General features: G+C 39.1%; 2 protein-coding genes across 10 annotated transcripts in view; both read right to left on the bottom strand.

The window, feature by feature from the left end:
- dip2bb (disco-interacting protein 2 homolog Bb) overlaps positions 1-8524 on the bottom strand; it is a 51995-nt gene extending 43471 nt beyond the window's left edge. For all 3 annotated transcript variants that reach the window (XM_059329019.1, XM_059329020.1, XM_059329021.1), the window contains exon 1: positions 8186-8524. In XM_059329019.1, the coding sequence (XP_059185002.1) occupies positions 8186-8270 (85 nt within the window). In that variant the 5' untranslated portion in view covers positions 8271-8524. The remainder of the gene's footprint in view (positions 1-8185) is intronic.
- A 2947-nt stretch (positions 8525-11471) lies between these two features.
- Positions 11472-17543, bottom strand: atf7b (activating transcription factor 7b). 7 transcript variants are annotated; one of them, XM_059330055.1, is made up of 12 exons: positions 17473-17543; positions 16356-16417; positions 15926-16022; positions 15596-15771; positions 15386-15523; positions 15076-15233; positions 14307-14400; positions 14060-14179; positions 13482-13631; positions 12784-12972; positions 12575-12680; positions 11472-12434 (listed from the first exon to the last, which is right to left on the bottom strand). In XM_059330055.1, exons 2-12 carry the CDS (start codon positions 16401-16403, stop codon positions 12199-12201), a joined length of 1512 nt encoding a protein of 503 aa, XP_059186038.1. In that variant the 5' UTR covers positions 16404-16417; positions 17473-17543; the 3' UTR covers positions 11472-12198. The 7 variants fall into 7 exon arrangements, with proteins under 7 accessions (XP_059186038.1, XP_059186035.1, XP_059186036.1 ...); XM_059330052.1 differs by lacking the exon at positions 17473-17543 and having other exon boundaries at positions 15398-15523; XM_059330053.1 differs by lacking the exon at positions 17473-17543 and having other exon boundaries at positions 15644-15771.
- Between the last annotated feature and the right edge of the window lie 1866 nt (positions 17544-19409).

Genomic DNA, 19409 nt, shown 5'->3' with positions numbered 1-19409 from the left:
TGTGTTTAAGCGAAGGGGTTGGGGGCAGGGCGTGGTAGGGGGTACCACATGGGCCGTGTCCATAGCAACCAGGTCCATGTAGTGCTGCATGAGGGAACATGAAATGTAAAACTATGGTGATGATACAGACGAGCACCATGAGGGCAGTCACATGAAATGCATTAGGAAGCAACTAAGAAATTAAGAATAAAACTAAAAACATTGACAGTTTGAAGAGGGTTGTCAGTCAGTTTATAGAGAATTATTCATTGGAATTATTGATCAAGCAAAAATAAACCCGCTTTTCATCCACTTTTTTTCTTATTGTTAACTCAATATTTTTGGGTTTTGCTCTGTTGGTCAGATAACAGAAGCGATATAAAGAAGTCGCCTTAGGTATCATCAATTTGATCAATCAAATCAGACAATGGTGGAGATACGGCTGTGCAATTAAACAAAAGTTTTATCAAAATATGGACAAGTATAATAACACAACTGCAGGAGGCTCAATATGTATTAAATGTTTCCAAAACCGTTCTGATTCAAGTTTTGTAGTGCTACAGACACTACAGGCTTAAGAAAGAAAAATATTGATATTGTAAAATATGATCATTTTAATGTATTTTTCTATTCAAATGAAAATCGAATTGCAAATGCAATATCCTATAATCCTCAAACTGGGGAAGCTGCATTCAGAGAATGTTTGACCTTTTTATTTGATAAAGGGATTTAAACAATTATCAAAACAATTCATCTTTTCGTTTACATTTACTTTTCTTCCTGATTAAATGATTTTTCAAAATATCAACACACTGACAATTAAAATAATTATAACTTGGGACTCTTGTTCATTTGCAAAATGCAGATAACAAATTGTCCAAGTGAGCTCAGTCTGTCAACAGAAAGCAGACAGAAAGTTGGATTAAATGCCAGTGGACTCACTGGTGCACAGAGTCTGAAGCACGTGCTACAGGCAGTCTGACTGCAGCTACTTCCACTTGGCATTTTTCAATAATTCAGTGAACAGCACAGTGACCTGACCACTCTCTCTCTCCACCACTGTCATTTATCTTGTGATGTGTTACTTTTAGCTACAAGCTGCAGAAGTAAGAGGACAAATAGATCAGACGTTTTATTTGGATTACCAGCAGGTTCAGTGAAGCACAGCTTTAAAGGCAGAAGAAGGTTGAGAGCCCACCTGCAGTTTTCTGTGGACTTGAAAGTGAGGTGGTTCAGCTACCCAGCTGACGGTGCGTGTCTGTGTGGAGGTGTGCGCTCAAGTCTCATCTAAATTATTCAGTCATTTTTGTACACAAGGCTTCAATGTATTCAGTGTTTATGTGTGTGTGGGTCTGTGTGCAGGGGGAAATTAGACACATGGGCTGTTACATAATAGTTGTAATCTTTTCCACAAACATAAGAAATTTCTTTTAATTCAGTGTGACATTGGGGGCAAAAGAGACCCCCTTTTTGTGGTGTAAACCCAAGTCTGTGTCCTGGAGCGCTGGCTGGAGATCAGAGTACAGCTCCTCTGAAACAGTTAATGAGCTTTTACATAGATAGGCTAAATCAGCTTCCTTCCTGTTCATGTCAATGCTGTGAGTACACACATGCATGAATAACTGCTTGCGTAAGCGTGGCCACATATGTGAACACACACACAGTCAGTATTTTCCAGACCGTCAGCCCAGAAGGATACATTTGCTGACATTTTATTTTTTTCTTATTGTCAACAATCCCATGAAAAGCTTGAAACTAGCAATGAACTAATTCTACTAACAGGTATTGTCTGTGTATCCAAAGCCTGATATAGTTTAGTCCTCTGAGTCATAGATCTCTTCTGTTTTCCAAAAACACATCTACGGGAGATATTGTTTTACTGGGTGATATTAGGACTCAACAATTTTATTGGAATTTAAGTAATAGTATGGACTAGTGCAATATACAAATCACAGGGTGTGCATTTAAAAAAAGTATGTGTTAAAATACCATTCTGAGTCAAATATGTTGGTGCTGAAAGATATCCCTGCCTACAAATTGTATTCTTCAGACTAAAGAAAAACATCTTTGTTTGGTACAGGTCTTAAAAAAAAAACAAATCACACACTGATCCATTTTAGCATATTTTTCAGTGAATATGAAAACATGATACAATGAATGATCATTCCCTCCAATATCATGAAACATATTGCAATTCCAATATTAGTCAAAATAATCTGAGTGAGATATTCTTTCCAAATTATATGATTATCTGCCAATTATTTGCTCAAGTCGTGGTTTACGCTTAGAGTAATTTATACTTATTTTCCAAGATATTCAGTTTATTATCACATATGAAAAAAAAGCATCAAATTGTCACAATTTAGATGCAGAACCTCAACATTTTTTGGTATCTTTGCTTTAAAAATGACAACAGCACAAATGTATCTCTGATTAATTGTTAACTGTCGTTTAATGGATTTATCTTTTGAGCTTTTGATCACACATACGTCATCCAGGTTCCATAAATACTCAGCAGTGCATGAACTGTTTATTAAGCCATGGCTGAAAATCCCCAAGAAATGCATGATTTACTTCACTTTGAATAATGTTTACACAAAACTATAGTGGCCAGCTGTTTTAAGAAAATAAAAAATACAGTATGTTTGTGAACATTTTCAAAACATCTTAGGACAGAAAATGCTTGATGCTGCCACAGATGAAGTCGTAGAAATGATGGTTTGAAAGTTGGACAAATACATTGTTGTTTTGGTCTTTTCATGGAATTGTAGCCAATAAATAAAGCATTGATTAACAGCAGCCTGACAGACAGGGAGAAGGCAGTGGTGGTGTCAGGGCGGGTGGGAGAGGGAGAGAGAGATCCCCAGCAGCAGTCCTGGCCTAGTGTGACTCACAGGCTAAATGAGCCAGGCGTGTTGCCCCCTGATGCTCTGTGACCTAGATTGAGAGACGCAGGCAGGACTGTAATCTCTCATTTCTCTCTCTCTCTCTCTCTCAGTATGAAACAGGCTGCCGAAATGAAAACCTGCCTCTCCGCAGCAGCAGCAGCCACATCGCAGACAGGCAGCAGGATGCACGCTGGTCACTACAAAATCAACACATCCACTTATGAGCCCGGAAAGTTACAGCAGAGCAGGAGACAGCAGTGGAATTAAGTAGTGCAAAAAATGACTCCATGTAGCTGTGCAGTCTGTGTGGAACTGTCCGTCTGCTTTACTGGAAATGTGATGCATTTATAGCCTTTTATAGGGACTGTGCAGATGGCATGCATCATAGCTTATGAGTAGGGCTGTATCATTTGAAATGCACTAATACTCGTGTCGATATGAGATCCACGTTTCAACCCTGTATGTTTAGAGCCATGCTAGCTGCATTGCTTTAGGGACAGCAATGACGGTCTGTTGGCCCTTCTGTCCAACTAATATTAGATGGACTGCCATGAAATTTGGTATAGACATTCATGTTCCCCTCAGGATGAATTGTCATAATTGACAATCCTCTGAGTTGTCGACTCGTGACGGCATTAGGTAAAGATTCAGATCTTTCCAATACTTTGCATAATGACCAAATATCTGTAAAATCAATAAATTCCCACCAGCTTCAGCTATGCTGCTAATTAGCAAATGGCTGCATGCTAACATGCTAAAATAAGATGGTGAACATGGTAAACATTATAACATCAGCGTGTTAGCAGTGTCATTGTGACATTAGCATTTAGCTCAATGTAGCAATGTGCTAGAATACAGCCTCACAGATATATGGTGGATATGGTTATAGACTCTGTAGAGGGATTCAAACTGAAAACAAGCGTGTTAAAACAACACATGGGGCTGTGGTGGTGGTGTGGACATGTTGTTTATGTATTATCACAGCTGCAATATTTCATCTTTTGCCAAAACAACTGTGAGTTAAACAGAAGAAACTGAATAAACGGACTGAACGTAGTCTTAACCATGATGGTACCTTCTTATAAAGAATATCTACAAGACTCTTCTTTTCATTTAACAAAAGAAGCCAAACCCCTCAAATGTTTAATGCTGTCTTAACACAAGCAGCTATACAACAACAATCTTGGCAAGATTATGATTCAAATCAGTGCATGCCTTAAAGAAAGAAAAAAAAAAGTAAAAAAAAGACTATAAATCTGACCCCACATTCAACACCGACTATTGGTACCGGACAGTTTTCGAGACTCTGTGTGACAGACATTTAGTGGATGCCATGAGCTGCCTGTCGTCTTCTGTGAACAGCATCTGTGTGAAGCAAATCGTCTCTGGTTGCTGTCACACAATCACGTACACAACATAAATACAGGAGCTGCAGACACTACGATGCCCACACACTCCCAAGCTGAGCAGCTTAAACAGTTGTGGTTCAGTGCTCTAAATTCCATTCTGGCTCAATCACCAAGTCTTTGATCCCCTCAATGGCTTTCTTTGTGTCCTTACAGTCACAGAGGTTAAAGTAGGTGGAGTTGCTCTCTTTCTCTCTCAAATACAGACTTGCACACAAATACGGACAAGTACACACACAGGCACTCGCACACACTGCAGTCCAAAACTAGTGCTGTGAAAAAAACTGCTGATGCATATTTTCTTCAGTTCGTTGCTAGGGGAGTCCCATGTATCAGGACAACAATAGGCTGATTGTTGCCATGTAAAAGATATCCATGAGAAGGTCTCAGATTCATTGGGGCGGCCAGCTGCCGCTCTCCTTGGCCCCGTCAGAGTTGAGCAGACGGTGAACGCACTTCATCAAGCTGGAAGACGTGGACACGGGACCGGGCATCTGGATAGCACCGGGACTTTTTTATTAGCGAAAGAGTCTTCTCTGATCTAAAGTTACAAATGATGGAGCTGTGGTCCTCTGAGGCTGAGTCCCCAGCAGAGGGTCAGTCACAGTGGTGGTGTCACCTTACCACGCACTCACACTTTAGCCGTTAAACACTAAGACCATCACAGGTGACTCTGACTGTACTCACACTTTGGCTGCTCAAGCCAGACCATCTGATCAGAGCAAAGCAGCAGCTGTCTCCAAGCTGTTACACAGCAGAAACACTGAAGACTGTAAACAGAAGAGGAGGGGACCAAAGACACACAACTTTAACTCTGTCCTGACTCGAGTCAGTTATATTACCTTGAGACCTGATAGACATTATGAAGAGAATTACTTTGAGACTTTGATTTAAAAACATGTTTCTATTTACTTTTACTTTAAATAATAATAATAAAAAGAATCAGTAGTGTGGAAAATTGATTGTCAACAATTTTAATAAATCAAGTAATTATATCCAATTTATATAACTGAAACTGAATATCTTTGTATTTTGGACTGTTAGTTGGCCAAAACAATCTATCTATAAAAAAGCAGGAAGTGTGTGTGTGTGTGTGTGTGTGTGTGTGTGTGTGTGTGTGTGTGTGTGTGAGTGTGTGTGTGTGTGAGTATGTGTGTGTGTGTGTGTGTGTGTGTCTGACCGCTAGTCAGACTGACCTAAGATTTCGTATGTGGCTTGCGCATGGCACAAAAGTGTGCATCCTCGATTTTGACGATTTTTGAGTTCATTTTTCAAAATATCATTATTAACGTAGGACGTGTTTCTGATTGGATGCCTTTTAGTGGAGCTCCGCCCCATTGTGTGATAGGCCTACACCTGGTCAGTAACCCAATTCGCTCTGGATGTCCACGCCTGACTCATCTCATCTGTAAATCTATTTAGCCTATCTTTCAGAGTTTTTAAGTGCGCTACAAGGTTCGATTTTCCAATAATATTCTAATAGTTTCCAGCGAATATCAATGTTCAATGTGTATGTGCTGGATGGTGTGCGTACCTTATGAAAAGTAAGTGTTTTATGGAGTTGCAGACGTTGTCGTGGTCTGCATGTAATGTCCAATGGGCACTGCACTAATCTATTTTAAAATAGAACCTCTGCTGTTTTGTTTTTTTTAACTTAATTTTATTAATTAATGAATTGATAATGTTAAAGTAAAAGTTGCACCTCTAATAAAAAGTTAATAACTTTGTGTGTTCTACAAATTTAATTTAATAAAGTTAAACGCACTATATGTAATTTTGTTCCACCAGGGGTCTTTCAATCAAAATAATAAAAGGTGGTCAATATGGTCCAGATGCGGCATGTAGCACCTGGAGTCAGCTCCTTTCAGTTAGGAGTCCTTCAGTGCTCATTGTTGGTAGGTCTTTACCAGGAGCTAAATTATCCGCAGGGGTCTCCTCCTCGCCCAATCAAACAGGTTAAAACCAGTAAAAACAGTGAATATAGTAGTTGCACGTTAAAAAACAGTGTTTCTACAATGTTGTTCAGCAGACAAAGGATGTCCCGGAGGGGCTGCAAGCCACGCTGCCTCTAATGTTTGCTCAGCTTGTTTCTCTGATAACTTAAGATCCAGACATTCAGGAGGCTTCTAACGGGAGCTGAATTTGAAAAGTTACATATTACACCTTTAAAAGTGGTATTAGTTTTCAGTCTTAAAATAATATTTAAATACATTTACAAGGTGTATCTACTCTGTTTAAATTATTGTGATCACATCCGTTATTCTACATTTTCACTTAATTAAAAACTTACATCTCAAGACTTCAGACACATGGGAAGTGTGAAAGCCATTTCCCAATCAAAATTTCACCATTTGCACTCTATGGCTCTTAAATTACACATTTAAAAATGGGGATCAGACCACACTGCTCAAACAATATCCACACCAGGTTAAGCATTGTAAGATAAATATTGTTATCCACAATTACTATATTCCAGTACAAATAATAAACTTGACTGCACAGTGATTTCCTATCATCCACTGCGTCCACGTTAAGTGAGTTGAACACAGGGTGAGCATCCCCTCCTCCATTATTCAGCCTCATTATCACACAGTTAATTGGTGTCTATTATTAACCAGAACACACACTCAACTCTACAGTGGCTCAGGTCAAAGCCTAGCACCGTCCCGCTCTGTGGCACCGTGTCAAGTTGACTAATAAATAAAATAATGAAGATCATACAGTAAATGTAAATTGATACATTTAAACTAAATGGAGGCTATTGCTTTTTCAATAACAATATGTCTGCATATTGTAGTCTGTACATTATAAGGTCTGATCTTGTTGTCAAATTGTAACAAGTGACAGTGAAAATCATTGAGATCTGCAGTTGGTTGTGAGGGAAACGCTGCCAGCTTGTTTGTCTATTCAAATCGTCAAACACATGTCAGGAAAGATTTGTTGCCTTTTCATGAATGAGAGGAAACTATTCCGGACACTGGCTCTTATATTATAACCCAAATGAAAATAAAATAAGTGCACAGTAATAGTTTCCACCTAGTTCCTCATGGGATGTTAAGTTTCACCTGTTCTTCTGCGTGGGCAGGGCTGCTCCAGGTATCTGTGTGTGTCTGAGGCATCATTAGTGGCCCATACATCTCCCTGCTTGGCTCTCCATGTGAAACATAACATTACTCATCCACCCCCGGGCACCTGAGAGCTGCACAGCACCAATCAAGCTGCTGCACTGTGATTCACAGTGTGAGGAGGAGACTTGCATAACAGCCATATTCCCATTTCCCACAGTCATTCTTATAAAACAAATAGCACTGTTATATCTGCTGCAGTTTCAGGGTTCAGGCTCTAAGAGCAGCTGAGTGTTGGAGGGACCTCAGCATCATTTAGTGTCCACTGAGGCTGCACACACACACACACACACACACACACACACACACACACACACACATAGGGCCTGCGGGAAGGCAAACTTGACCCATTTTCCTCAACAGGAGTATATATGCTTATATGACTGTGATGATGAGTAATATATGACAAATGTGCGGGCAGATATTGTGGATCAAAACAAGAACATGGATGAAAAAAGACAAAAAAAATTCAGATTAGTAACATAAACACACATTTTCATACCATGCGTCTCAATCTATGTAACAAAAAATGCCTCTATGTAGAATAGAAGCTACAAGGATAGTTGATGGAGAAATGACAGCTTGGAAAGGAGGTCAGTGTGTTTTTATCATTTGTTGTAGTCGTGCCCGGATCTACTGCAGCAGCGCTGAGTCTCACCCAGCTGACACAGGACGGCGGTTTGCTGCTGATTTCATATAAACACGCTCAAGATCCGCACTTTAACTTTCGTTTGCACTGATGACCGCCGCTGCTCAAACTATTAAAGCCGCTGTATAGAAACATTACCTTCGGATAGCTCCAAATCCAACTCCGCCAGCTGGTCCCTGACCTCTTTAGGCAAAGCCGACAGATCAACGCCGCGGTCGGCCATCGTTGGAAGCACAGCAGCCTGCGGGATGTTTACGATAACTCGGTACACGGCAGGAACAGTCCAGCATGAAGAACAAAAAAAAATCAAGATGTAGTTGTGGCGGTGTTTACTCCATCTTCGCGACTCCCCGACACCGCCATGACTGTGGGAGATGGGAACAACTCGCCAGAGGAGTCTATCAGTCACATGACCGGGGCTGACGGTAATTGCTGTGACAGGTCGGTGGGATGGAGCAGCTCTCTGCTCCCTCTGCTGTTGTGTTTTTACAGCTGGGAGGAGAAACAACATTCCTCCAGATCCAGCTCACCTGCCACCCTGCCCTCAGGTGGACAACAGCCCCCCAGTTTATACCTGTTATGGATTATTTAACCGGAGTCACGGAGCTAACAACGGTTAGCTAGATTAGCTAATAGTTAACGGTCCGTTTTCCGAAAATAACGTACAGTGTAAACTCTGAAAAACCCTTTAAGTCCCTCAACAAACAACCCTGCTGTTCTGGAAATATTTCCACTAAATATATCGTCACCCTGTTAAAATAATCGCCTAACACATTTTTTTCAGTTTTGCAGTAAACACAAAAAACTTCACCAAAAGTGTAACATATGACATTTATTGATCATTTCACTCAAAAAGTATGTAGCAAAGGATGGCTATTGACAGTAATAACACTGTGTGTAAATTATGTAATTTAAGAGAAATAAATGACTAAGGCCATTTTTGAACATGCCTTTGTGACTTAAGCAAGATATGGTAACACTTTATTTTGAAGGTGTCTACATAAGAGTCACACAAGCCTGTCAGAAATATTACTTTATTAATGTTACTTCAAAGTGTCATTAATGTTCATGACACATCCCATGTCATGTTTATGGCACACTCATGTCACTATTATGTAGACACCTTCAAAATAAAGTGTTATCATATCTTGCTTAAGTCACAAAGGCATGTTCACATTTTATTTTGACTTAGGCATAATAAATCCATTTAAGTCACACACTTGACATAGGTCATTATCTTAAAGGGGTTAAAATCACATGATCTGATCAACTGAGGATGTAGGCGATTTTACCATAGGTGGTAAAAAAACAATTTTGACAAAAAATTACTTAGGCGATTATTTTAACAGTGTGACGATATATATATATATATATATATATATATATATATATATATATATATATATATATATATATATATATATATATATATAAAAAAATCAACCAGCCATGCGGATGAAAAATGCTACACAATAAAAGACGAAATTAAAGATTTTTAACAACTTTAAGTTGCATAAAACGAAATTAAAGCTTTTCTGGGTCCTTACTTGAGCAAAAACAGCAATACCACAGTATATATATATATATATATATATATATATATATATATATATATATATATATATAATATAGATTATACTATTGAATAACAGCGTTAAAATGTTGCAGCTGGTAAAGGAGCCATTTTAATTACTTAAAATACTGCTAGGGGGTGCAACCGATAATATGTAATAATCCATACAAAATATAAATTAACTAATTTAGCTTTAAAATAATTGTAGTAGAGTTAATAATACCATATTTAACTCTGAGATGTAGCGGAATAGAAGTATGAACTACCATGAAATGATGAATTACACAGTACCCTCAAAGTTTTACTTAAGTAATGTACTTAAGAAATTGTACTTAGGCTGCTGACATTTCATTTTCAAAGACCAACTACTCTTTATGGTTGTCTAGTTGCTAATTGCTTCCACAGAAAAGCACATGGTGTTATTTATAACATTAACAATGACTCTGCTCTGTTAGTCACAGTGAGTACGAGAAAAATGTCTTCTGTGAAAGAAATATTGTGCAGTGGACTGAATATTATTTTCCAGATGTTTAGAAGGGTCTTAAACTGCAACAGCTGCATTTTTGGCAACATGTAGGCAGTGAAAAGAAGCTGTACATAACAACTCAGACATTTCATCAACTTTTGGGTTGAATAGTGAACTTGTTTGCCAACAGTTGCATATTTACACATCCAGCAGATAACGAGCGACATCATCGGCATTCATTTTGACTCATATTTTTGGCCATGAAATATTCGCACTCCTTTAAATTCTGTTTGCTCTTCACCTGAAATACATTCAGGAGTGTTGTGTTGTTTAAAACAGCATGTTTATTTTAGTTGGAAAAGCAGAAGCTTAGCTATGCGACTTGAACGTGATGATTATACAGGAGGCACTTGGACTCGTTTTTTCATTAATTTATTTTATTATTTGCCCGAGACAACGTATTCATTAGTTGAGACTATACACAAGTAATTTTTCCCATCTTGAAGCCTGAGTATTTGACAAACTCTCTCCATAAAGATATCAGAGACATTTTTTTTCATGTGGTTCAACCTGTGTTAAACACATAAAAGACATCTATGCTCTTTAACAAAAAAAGAAAGACATACAAATCACATAATGGAAGAAAAACCCATCTCAAAACAATGACGTTATTAAAAAAACAAAACACAGAGTGACAAAGGGGGAAAAAAAACATGATAGTCTTGGAAGTACACTGCGGTATAAAACAATCTGCATTTCAAAACTTAAATTTTAAAAGAAGCACCTTGCACAAATATGTAAGTCTACTTCATGATACAAGACGGCTTTTCAAATTTTAGAAAGCACCGAAGACTAGGCCATCTGTAATTTCTCTACAGATGTGGACTAATTGCCTTACCATCTCATTCATTCACTAATACTCATCTTCACATTTTCTCTGGTCACCTCATAATGTTAGCTTTCAACTGAAATGGACCAAACCCCTCTCAGTGGCTGGGCTACATACAACAAATAAATGCAAGAACATTGATATTCAATAGAAAAATATATTGCACTACTCCTTTCCACAACTGAAATGCCAGGGTAAATGATTTAAAATCTATTTTGTTTGATTATCATTTAAAGGCCTTCTAAAGCTAACCATTTCAAAAGTGTTACATTAGCACTGAGGATGGAATCCTTACATGACAAGGATAATTTTTGCATCAGTAATTTGATGTTTTAAAACAGAAGAAAAGCAGATCAATAAACAGCGATAGTATGAAGCACAAACAGTGGTATTCTTCAGCCTTGAGTAATCCATGCAGTCAATAGGGTTTGATACATACACATCTAATGTAATGACATCCATTCCAAATGGGTTAAACTGATGGTAAAAAAAGTCAGGCACACACTCACAGGGTAAACTGTGTACACATCTATAATTTGGTTTGTTATGCACTCGGCTGACTAAACCGTCATGTGTATTTAAGGAGAATTACCTCAAAAAGGAAACACAGAGAGAAATAAAAGACAGGTTGAAACGTAAACATAAAAAGAGCATAAGAAAAACTTTCCAGGCTGCCTTTTACTGAAATCAGCCAGCCAATCTCTCACTGTACTTTCACTGCATTAGCACACATTATGTCGACGACCAATATTAGGCATAAAAATCTTCTCATACAAATGAAAAATACAAGTAAAACTGTCAGCCTGGAAAGCAACCAACCACATCACAGCCAGCGTGTGGGACTAAAGTTGGACAGAAGCTGCATTTTTAAGTGAAATGAAAATAAACTGAAGATTTTGACATTAAAAAGTTTTCATTCATACTTTTCATCCCAATTTAAAATCTTTTTCAAATGTCACGACTGAACAAGACATGACCCCAAATCCTGCAGAGCGAGTGTCCGACGTGTTTTTCTTATTTACATACAGAGAGTGACAGAGCCTGCTGGAGGGTTGACGGAGGCACTGTGCCGTGTCTTTGTGTGATTATCATTGGCTGTGAGGGGAGGAGAGTATCTTAGTCTGGGGGTGGGGTTTGAGGGTGGGTCCCTCTTTTCAAACGCTTTGCACCAGTCCGGCCTCCAAATGCCACTCGAGTTTATACTGGCTACCTGCGTCAGCACATCATCTTGGAGCTGACTGTGACTGCGTTGCCATGACGACCCCTCCGGGCTGGCCCGACCCCATGCCGGCTAAGACCGACATAGCCACTGCCTCTGCAGCGCGGACACTCAGCCCGTTGATGGTGGCACCTGGACTGGAGGCTGAGGCGGGTGGTGACGGCCCATGTTGGATAACTGCCGCCGGGGAGCCGATGGGTTCACCGGCACCATCCCTGGAGGTTTCCTCTCCTCCTGCAGCTAGAGACAGAGAAAGAAACATTCACCCTTAAGAGAGGTGAGCGAGTAAAAAGATTACATTAGATGGATGAGATGACAGATGGATCCTGACAGAAGAAATGATACAGTGCAAGAAGCACGCTGGTCAGCTCAATGGTTACCTAAGAAAGCTGCCTTCTTCTGCATAACAGTGACCGGGCAGTCTTTGTGGGCCAGGAGGAGCTGCTTCAGCTGTGCCACCTCATTCCTCAGTAGGCTTACTTCGTTCTGATGGCAACACAAAGCATACAGCACGATCATTCCCGGCATGACCAATGTGTGTGCCGTTTAAATTATCACTAAAACTGTGACAGAAAAATGGAAGACTCACCGTCAGGGACACATTCATGTTGGCAAGATCATCTGCCTTCTTCTCCAAAGAGTTAACCCACAGCTTTCGTTTCTGCCTGCAGCGGGAGGCGGCTGCCCGGTTTCTCTCCAGGAAGCGTTCCCGCCTTTCGTCTGGGTCCATCTCTGAAGCTCGCCGCCGCCTGCCGCCAGTTGGCTGAGCAGGGGACACCTGGGGCAATGAGGAGGTTGGGGGAGATGTTGAATCAAACTTAAGCATCCAAGATGAAAAACACTAAATGCAACGCTCATATTAACCATCAAAATATCAACTTGTTTACCTTTTCTTTAGTGCACACAAACCAATCCCCAATCCTCTATTTAATTTAATTTTTCAGCGTATATTTGTTCAGAAACAGTCTTGGGCAAAAGGAGCAAAAATGTCCATTATAGTTTTTGAATATCACCCTTTCTGCTTTTGTGCATGGTAACTACACTTCAAACAAAGTCCTATAAATAACCAAATGTCTTTACCAGGGTAGACAACAACTTTTATTACAGTGTAGCCCAGTATTTAAAAGTAAATTTTCATTAAATTATTAAATGAAAAAGATCACTTGTGCAGCATAATCTGCTTCTCTTACTGTCCAATATTTACTTAGGAAGTTCCAAATACTCCCTTGTTTAGGCTGAGAAGATGTTTAGATTTTGAACCGAGTTGGGACCTGGCATGTGTTTTACCTGGGGTTGGGCAGGTGATGGTGCATCAGAGTTCTGAGAGGGTTGTTTGCTCTGTTCTTGTCGCTGAGGGACAGCAGGGATGGATCCTGCCCCCCCACCAGACCCATCTTGTGCTCCTGGGCCCTGATGAGTTAGAGCTGCCTTCAGCCGCTACAAAGACACACAGGCCACGCTGCTGTCAGACTCAACAACACCTGCACCACCTGATCATGTTGTAGTTTCTGTTTAGATCACCACCATAGCTTTTATATAAATCTTGATCTGTATTTATATTTTTCATTCAAACTATTTTTTTTCCTGTAATTTATATTTGCACCTTTTGCTTCTGTTTTTGCTGCTGTCACAAGTGAATTTCCCCATTGTGGGATCAATAAAGTATAATAGTATAATCTAATCTATGCACTTCTATAAAGGAATAAAATATCACTAAAAGAGGTGTTTGAGACGTGATGCCAATTTCATCACACTAAATACAACACACACTTAGTGAAGAGGATATTTTTCAACTCTGAGAAATGAGAACTGTTTTTCAGTGCACGCAGCCCACAAAATAATTACGGTATGCTTGATCATCTCACCATCTTGGTCTCAGAGTGCAGACTGTATCCAGATGGGGAGGATGAGCCGCTGCTAGCCCCACCAACTGGAGGTCCTGGAATCCCAGGGATGTTAGGCACTGAGTTCACTGGCCTCGCGAGCTCCACATTACAACAAATAAACAAGATAGAAAGAGAAACACACATGGAAAATGGTAAATTTAATGAAAATTCTTTAATAAAATATATAATTTGTTACATTATTTTTCCAAGACTTTAAATGACTTACAGATATAACTGAGGTCATCTGCGGACTGGGCAGGAGAGGGATCGTCTGCCCATTAGGGAGGTGCCTCACCAGTGGATAAGCACTTGTTGGGGAGCTGTTGACAAAATCGGATCATTGTAAATGGCTGCTCCTTCATTCTGTGCCCACTAGCAAAAGAGGCCAACAGATTGAGAGCCCGACTGAACAAGTATTTAATTTTTCCCAGTGGCGCGCTCTCTTAGTGCTAACTATGCCTAGCCTCTGTAGAATCAAAGCAATATGAAGCTGTAGAGGGCTGTTAGCTTCCAACCACACCTACATTGTTAAACCCGGAAGCAGAAGTTGACAGAAAAATCAATAAATTAGACCTCAACCAAAACAAAACTAATCTCCATCTAAATCATTTTTAATGATTTTTCAACTTTGAAAAAAAAAAAAAAAACCCATGACATTTTTAGTGTTAACAAATACATCTTCTTGCCAAACCTCTCTATGATTCTATAATGCAGTAGCCTATCTAGAAATGTGGGGCATGTACATCACTAACTCTTCAGGAGCCAAGCTATGACCATGATTTTGTAGCTTTGAATAATTAATTGGTAGAGTTATTTTTTGCTTTTATTTCTATATACACGAGATTGAAATCTTTCCCCTTATTCAGAGCTTAATTTTCCCACTAAATTAATATATTTTAAAATACATTATTCCAGCAACTACCTCAGCTTTACGATGTTATGCAAATACCTTCCCAGGGCTCAACAAATGCAAACAGGAGAACACTGTGGTATACCTGAGCTGTCTGTTGGAGGGTGGCGCTTGCGTGATGACAGATGTTGGAGATGGCAGAGTTGGGTGTAGTGCATCATTGCTAAGGTGTAGGGGAAGAGAGCCTGGACGCACAATGGTTGGAGTGGGGGCAGAGCTTGCCACAGGCTTTGTGAGAATCTCCTGTTGACAATTTAAACAGTACCATATAATCTCCATTCATAAATGTATATTTTCTGCATGAACAGGCAACCAGAGGTTGATTGAAACAACAGTAAATCTGCAAATCAGCTTGCAGGCCACATGTAAGCACAGTTTGTGGCAATGCATTGTACCTTGCCTCTCACCCTTGAGTCTCTGCTGTTGTCTGACATGCTGGAGGAAGAATCTGGACTTCCAGGAGAGGAAGAATCCACTTTTAAAGGACGTTCTTCTTCAACTTTAATTTCCGACGGCGTTTGTAACGGTGCAGCCTAAGCAGAGAGCAGAAGATGAATATAACCTTTAAGATAATATAAAATATAAAATTATGATATTATTCTTACCTGATAACCTGAGCAAACCAACAGTGTGCCATTCATCCTTTTCCTTACCGGGTGTTTTGTCCTCTGGTCATCTTCGTGTGCTTTGGAAAACTCATGTTCAAAGGAGGTGGCTAGCTCATTAAATAGCCCAACCTCCTCGCAGTTCTTGAGGAAACGTGTGGGTGTGGGTGTCTGGTCTGGGGAGAAAAAAAAAGAATAAGCATGCATTACGTTAGTAAGGGGAAATTTATTTATAAAATCAAAGAGACATCACAGTAGTATTGTATACTATATATTCATATAGTATATAATATATAATGTAAATGGTATTTGTGATGATTATTTAATTACCTTGGATGATAACAGAGTCTGTTCTGGCAGGCCCAAATTTTAATGTCATTTCATGCTTGTGTTTGTGGACTGACAAGTGGTCTTCATTTGTGAATCTCTGCAAAAAAATAACACAGTAAATAAGAAAAATGATAGAAAAGTAGTATTAAAGAATAGAGTAAATAATGAAGAGTGATTCATCAGTGTGTCTAATGTACTGATGAAAAGTGACAAAGTATTAATCAAAAGCACTTGATTTGAGTTGATGCGAGATAATTAAGAACGCCTGCTTTCTTTGCAGATGGTTCATATAGAGATAATAAGAAAGGTGCTGCGATTTGTTACAGATTTTTTTAACTGAATGATCAGAGGTGCAAAATGTAAAGATAGCAAAAGAAGGTGATATAGAGATAAAAAATGTAATATGAATTAGTACATTCAAAAAACATACCTGCCCGCATCCAGGGGCAGTGCATACAAAAGGTCGATCATCCCCCATCTCAGACAAATTTTCTGCAGAAGAGACCAAAAAAAATACAGCAACTTGTTATCGGCTGTTATCAGCATTCAAACGGCTGATGCTCAAGTTACCTGGACTTGTAATGGTTGAATGATACCAAATATTTAAATAGTGCAACTTTTTTTATGAATATGTGCTGGCTTTAGACCATTATCAACAATTATCCAGCAGCAACTAGCTGACCAGAATACTCAATTATGTCTATTAGTGTATGTTAGCTTATGGTTTAACTTGTTAATGCATCAACCTGCAGCATCAGTCTACATAACATGACTGCCATGCACCTGTTGAGAACTACAATCAGTTCAGCGCCATTAATTGCATGTGTTGACCTGTCACAGAGAAAAACAACAACATAGTGCTAATTTTCCTAGGAGGTACACAGGCCGAAGACTGTCGGCCTCTTGGAAACATTTTCTACGGGGACAACTAGCGTTAAACGGGAACGATGAGGCTGCAGAGCCAAAGCGAGCTACCATGCAACCCACCCTACAGTGTCATCAAGTCATTGGCGCTAACGTTAGCTGGCTATCACTGTCGAGGTCGTTCGGCTATGTGGCTAGCTAGGGTGGCTTAGGTTACGGACTGTGGATAGGTTAACCTACGGTGCCAATTATTTGGCTAGCTCTGACTCCATAAGAAACGGGCCTCTAGCTAGCAAAACCTTATCGCTAACCACGCCAAAATGTTACGTTTCCGGATCCTGACAGCCATGTCATTATAACGAATGTGACAGTTTACATTGTTGACACTAAAACAAATAAAGGACGATCGGATACGCTTTGCAAAAGCGAAAATTATAGTGTAGCTAAAAGTCACAACAGAGCTAGCCAAGCTAATGCTAATGGTAGCTTCGTTTAGCTTGTGTGCTCACACTAACAGGTCCGCCAAGTTAGGAGCTATACGTTAGCGCGCTAGTGCTAATGTAAAGCTGTGCTCAAAAACTAACCTACAATCGCATGAAAACATCACACATTTATGAACACTGACTGAATATATTGCGCTTTCATATTTCACGTTAGGTGGTCGGAAATGTGATTTAACTCACCCTACGTTTAAACAGCCTCTTGACTCCCACCTCCCTGCTCCGCTCCGGACACTGCTGCTGCTGCTCGGCCGTTGTTGACACTCTGACACTTCCATGAGCGAAATATCGCGAGATTTGGAGTATTACGTAACAGGATTGCTATAGGGGAGGAAAGCGTGTACGTGATGCAGTATCGTGCAATATCCACTATTTGTTTTCTTTTGGGTTTTTTTTAAACTCATCTTTACATATTATTGCGTCAACATTCTCCCTTTACTGCATATCTATTCACTTGTTAATCCAGTGTGTTGGTGTCACGCATCACTGAAATCTCCTGCACACTCGCCAGAGATTCAAAGCCAAATAAGCCTACAACAGTTACATAATGTTTAAGGTTATTTCCGGTAGGTAACTTAGCAAAGGACATGTAAAAATCCCTTTATAAATCCTGTCTAGTGGATTAGCGGTTCAATGAGGAAATATTGGCTGATATACACCAGCATGTACGGGAAAAATGTCACAATTTCTTGTGTTTCAACCAAAGCGAAATGATTTTGTTAGGTATTATTTACTTTAATTAGCTCTGCCACCATATGGGATGTGATTTGCTGATAAGATCTTAAATTCAGAAATCTTGTTGAGAACTGTTACAGTAAATGCTGTAATGTGAAGATAACCTACTTTAAGTTTATTTTTATTATATGGTATTATTTTATTTCTATGTACCTATTTTCATTATATTCAATAAACATTTGCTGTTTTTTTTCTTCTTTTAATTGTTGCCTAGGAATGCAAAATCATTATTCCGACAATAAATGTTCTGAATTATTCTAAAAAGTAAAAAAACTACAACACTTATTTACATTACAACGGAACTTGTATTAGGTGCATTAATATGATATAGTGCAAACAAACGCATAGTAAAACACACAGCTGTTTAAAAATAAATCTTTATTTTCATACCTCAGGCTCAGGAATATCATAATCAATTAATAAACCAGTGTGTACTTGATTGAAAACTGCAATCCCATGTCTGATTGTGAGCAGGGTTGTGATACAAGACTGAAATTTCATTGACAAGCTAACAAAATAACCTGGATTATAGACACAAAGTAACAAACACACATGCACACATACAGAAATTAACCTCCACTCCAACTAGCCCCACCCCTGCAGCTGCACCAACAATAAACTGAAATTAACATTGGGTAAGATCTATTGTCTTCCAGTGTCATAAACTGATAATAAATATTTTGACAACCAACGAACCAGCCTTCCTCAGTGTGACAAATCGACATGCTCACAATTAAGCACTCCTTATATCGTAATGAAACACATTTAAGGCACTAGCGGTTTGGTTTAAGATAATAGTTCTATGTAGCCTGAAGCAAAAGCAATCACTTTCTCTCCTACCCACAAGTTTACACAGACATACTGTATAGACACACAGGAGAGAAGTGAACTACTGATCACAAGACTGTACACTGCAATCGAGTCCCTTCAAGCCGTGGACTCAAAACACTTTTCTAAAAGGTGAAATGTTTTATCCCACTAATCCTGGAAATCTATAGAGATACATTTCTCTCTCTTTACTCATCTTTTGTTAATTTCTATTTAAATTAAATTAAACCCATAAAACACAGTGCATTTCAGTTCACACCACTACATGTACAGGAATGTTCTGATTGATCTGACTGATCAGTTTCCAATGAAGTTGTCAATAGCCAAGTATCTTTTCTGGCATTATTCTACACACTAATTTACTAAATATTACACAAGCATTAAATACCATGAGAAGAAAAACAATTTGATAGAAAATGAAACTCACCTACAGCAAGAAAAAAAAAAAATCAACAACCCAGATCAAAAATAAACCTGTATATACACACGCTGAAGAAAAGCTACTACATAAGACATTTACAAAATCAAGCTCAGAAGTGGTTTTATGCCAAAAGGAC

Source organism: Centropristis striata, chromosome 3, assembly GCF_030273125.1.
Source record: "Centropristis striata isolate RG_2023a ecotype Rhode Island chromosome 3, C.striata_1.0, whole genome shotgun sequence".
Taxonomy (NCBI): Eukaryota; Metazoa; Chordata; class Actinopteri; order Perciformes; family Serranidae; genus Centropristis; species Centropristis striata.
Note: the sequence above shows the minus strand (reverse complement) of the source record. Positions and strands in the feature narration are given on the sequence as shown.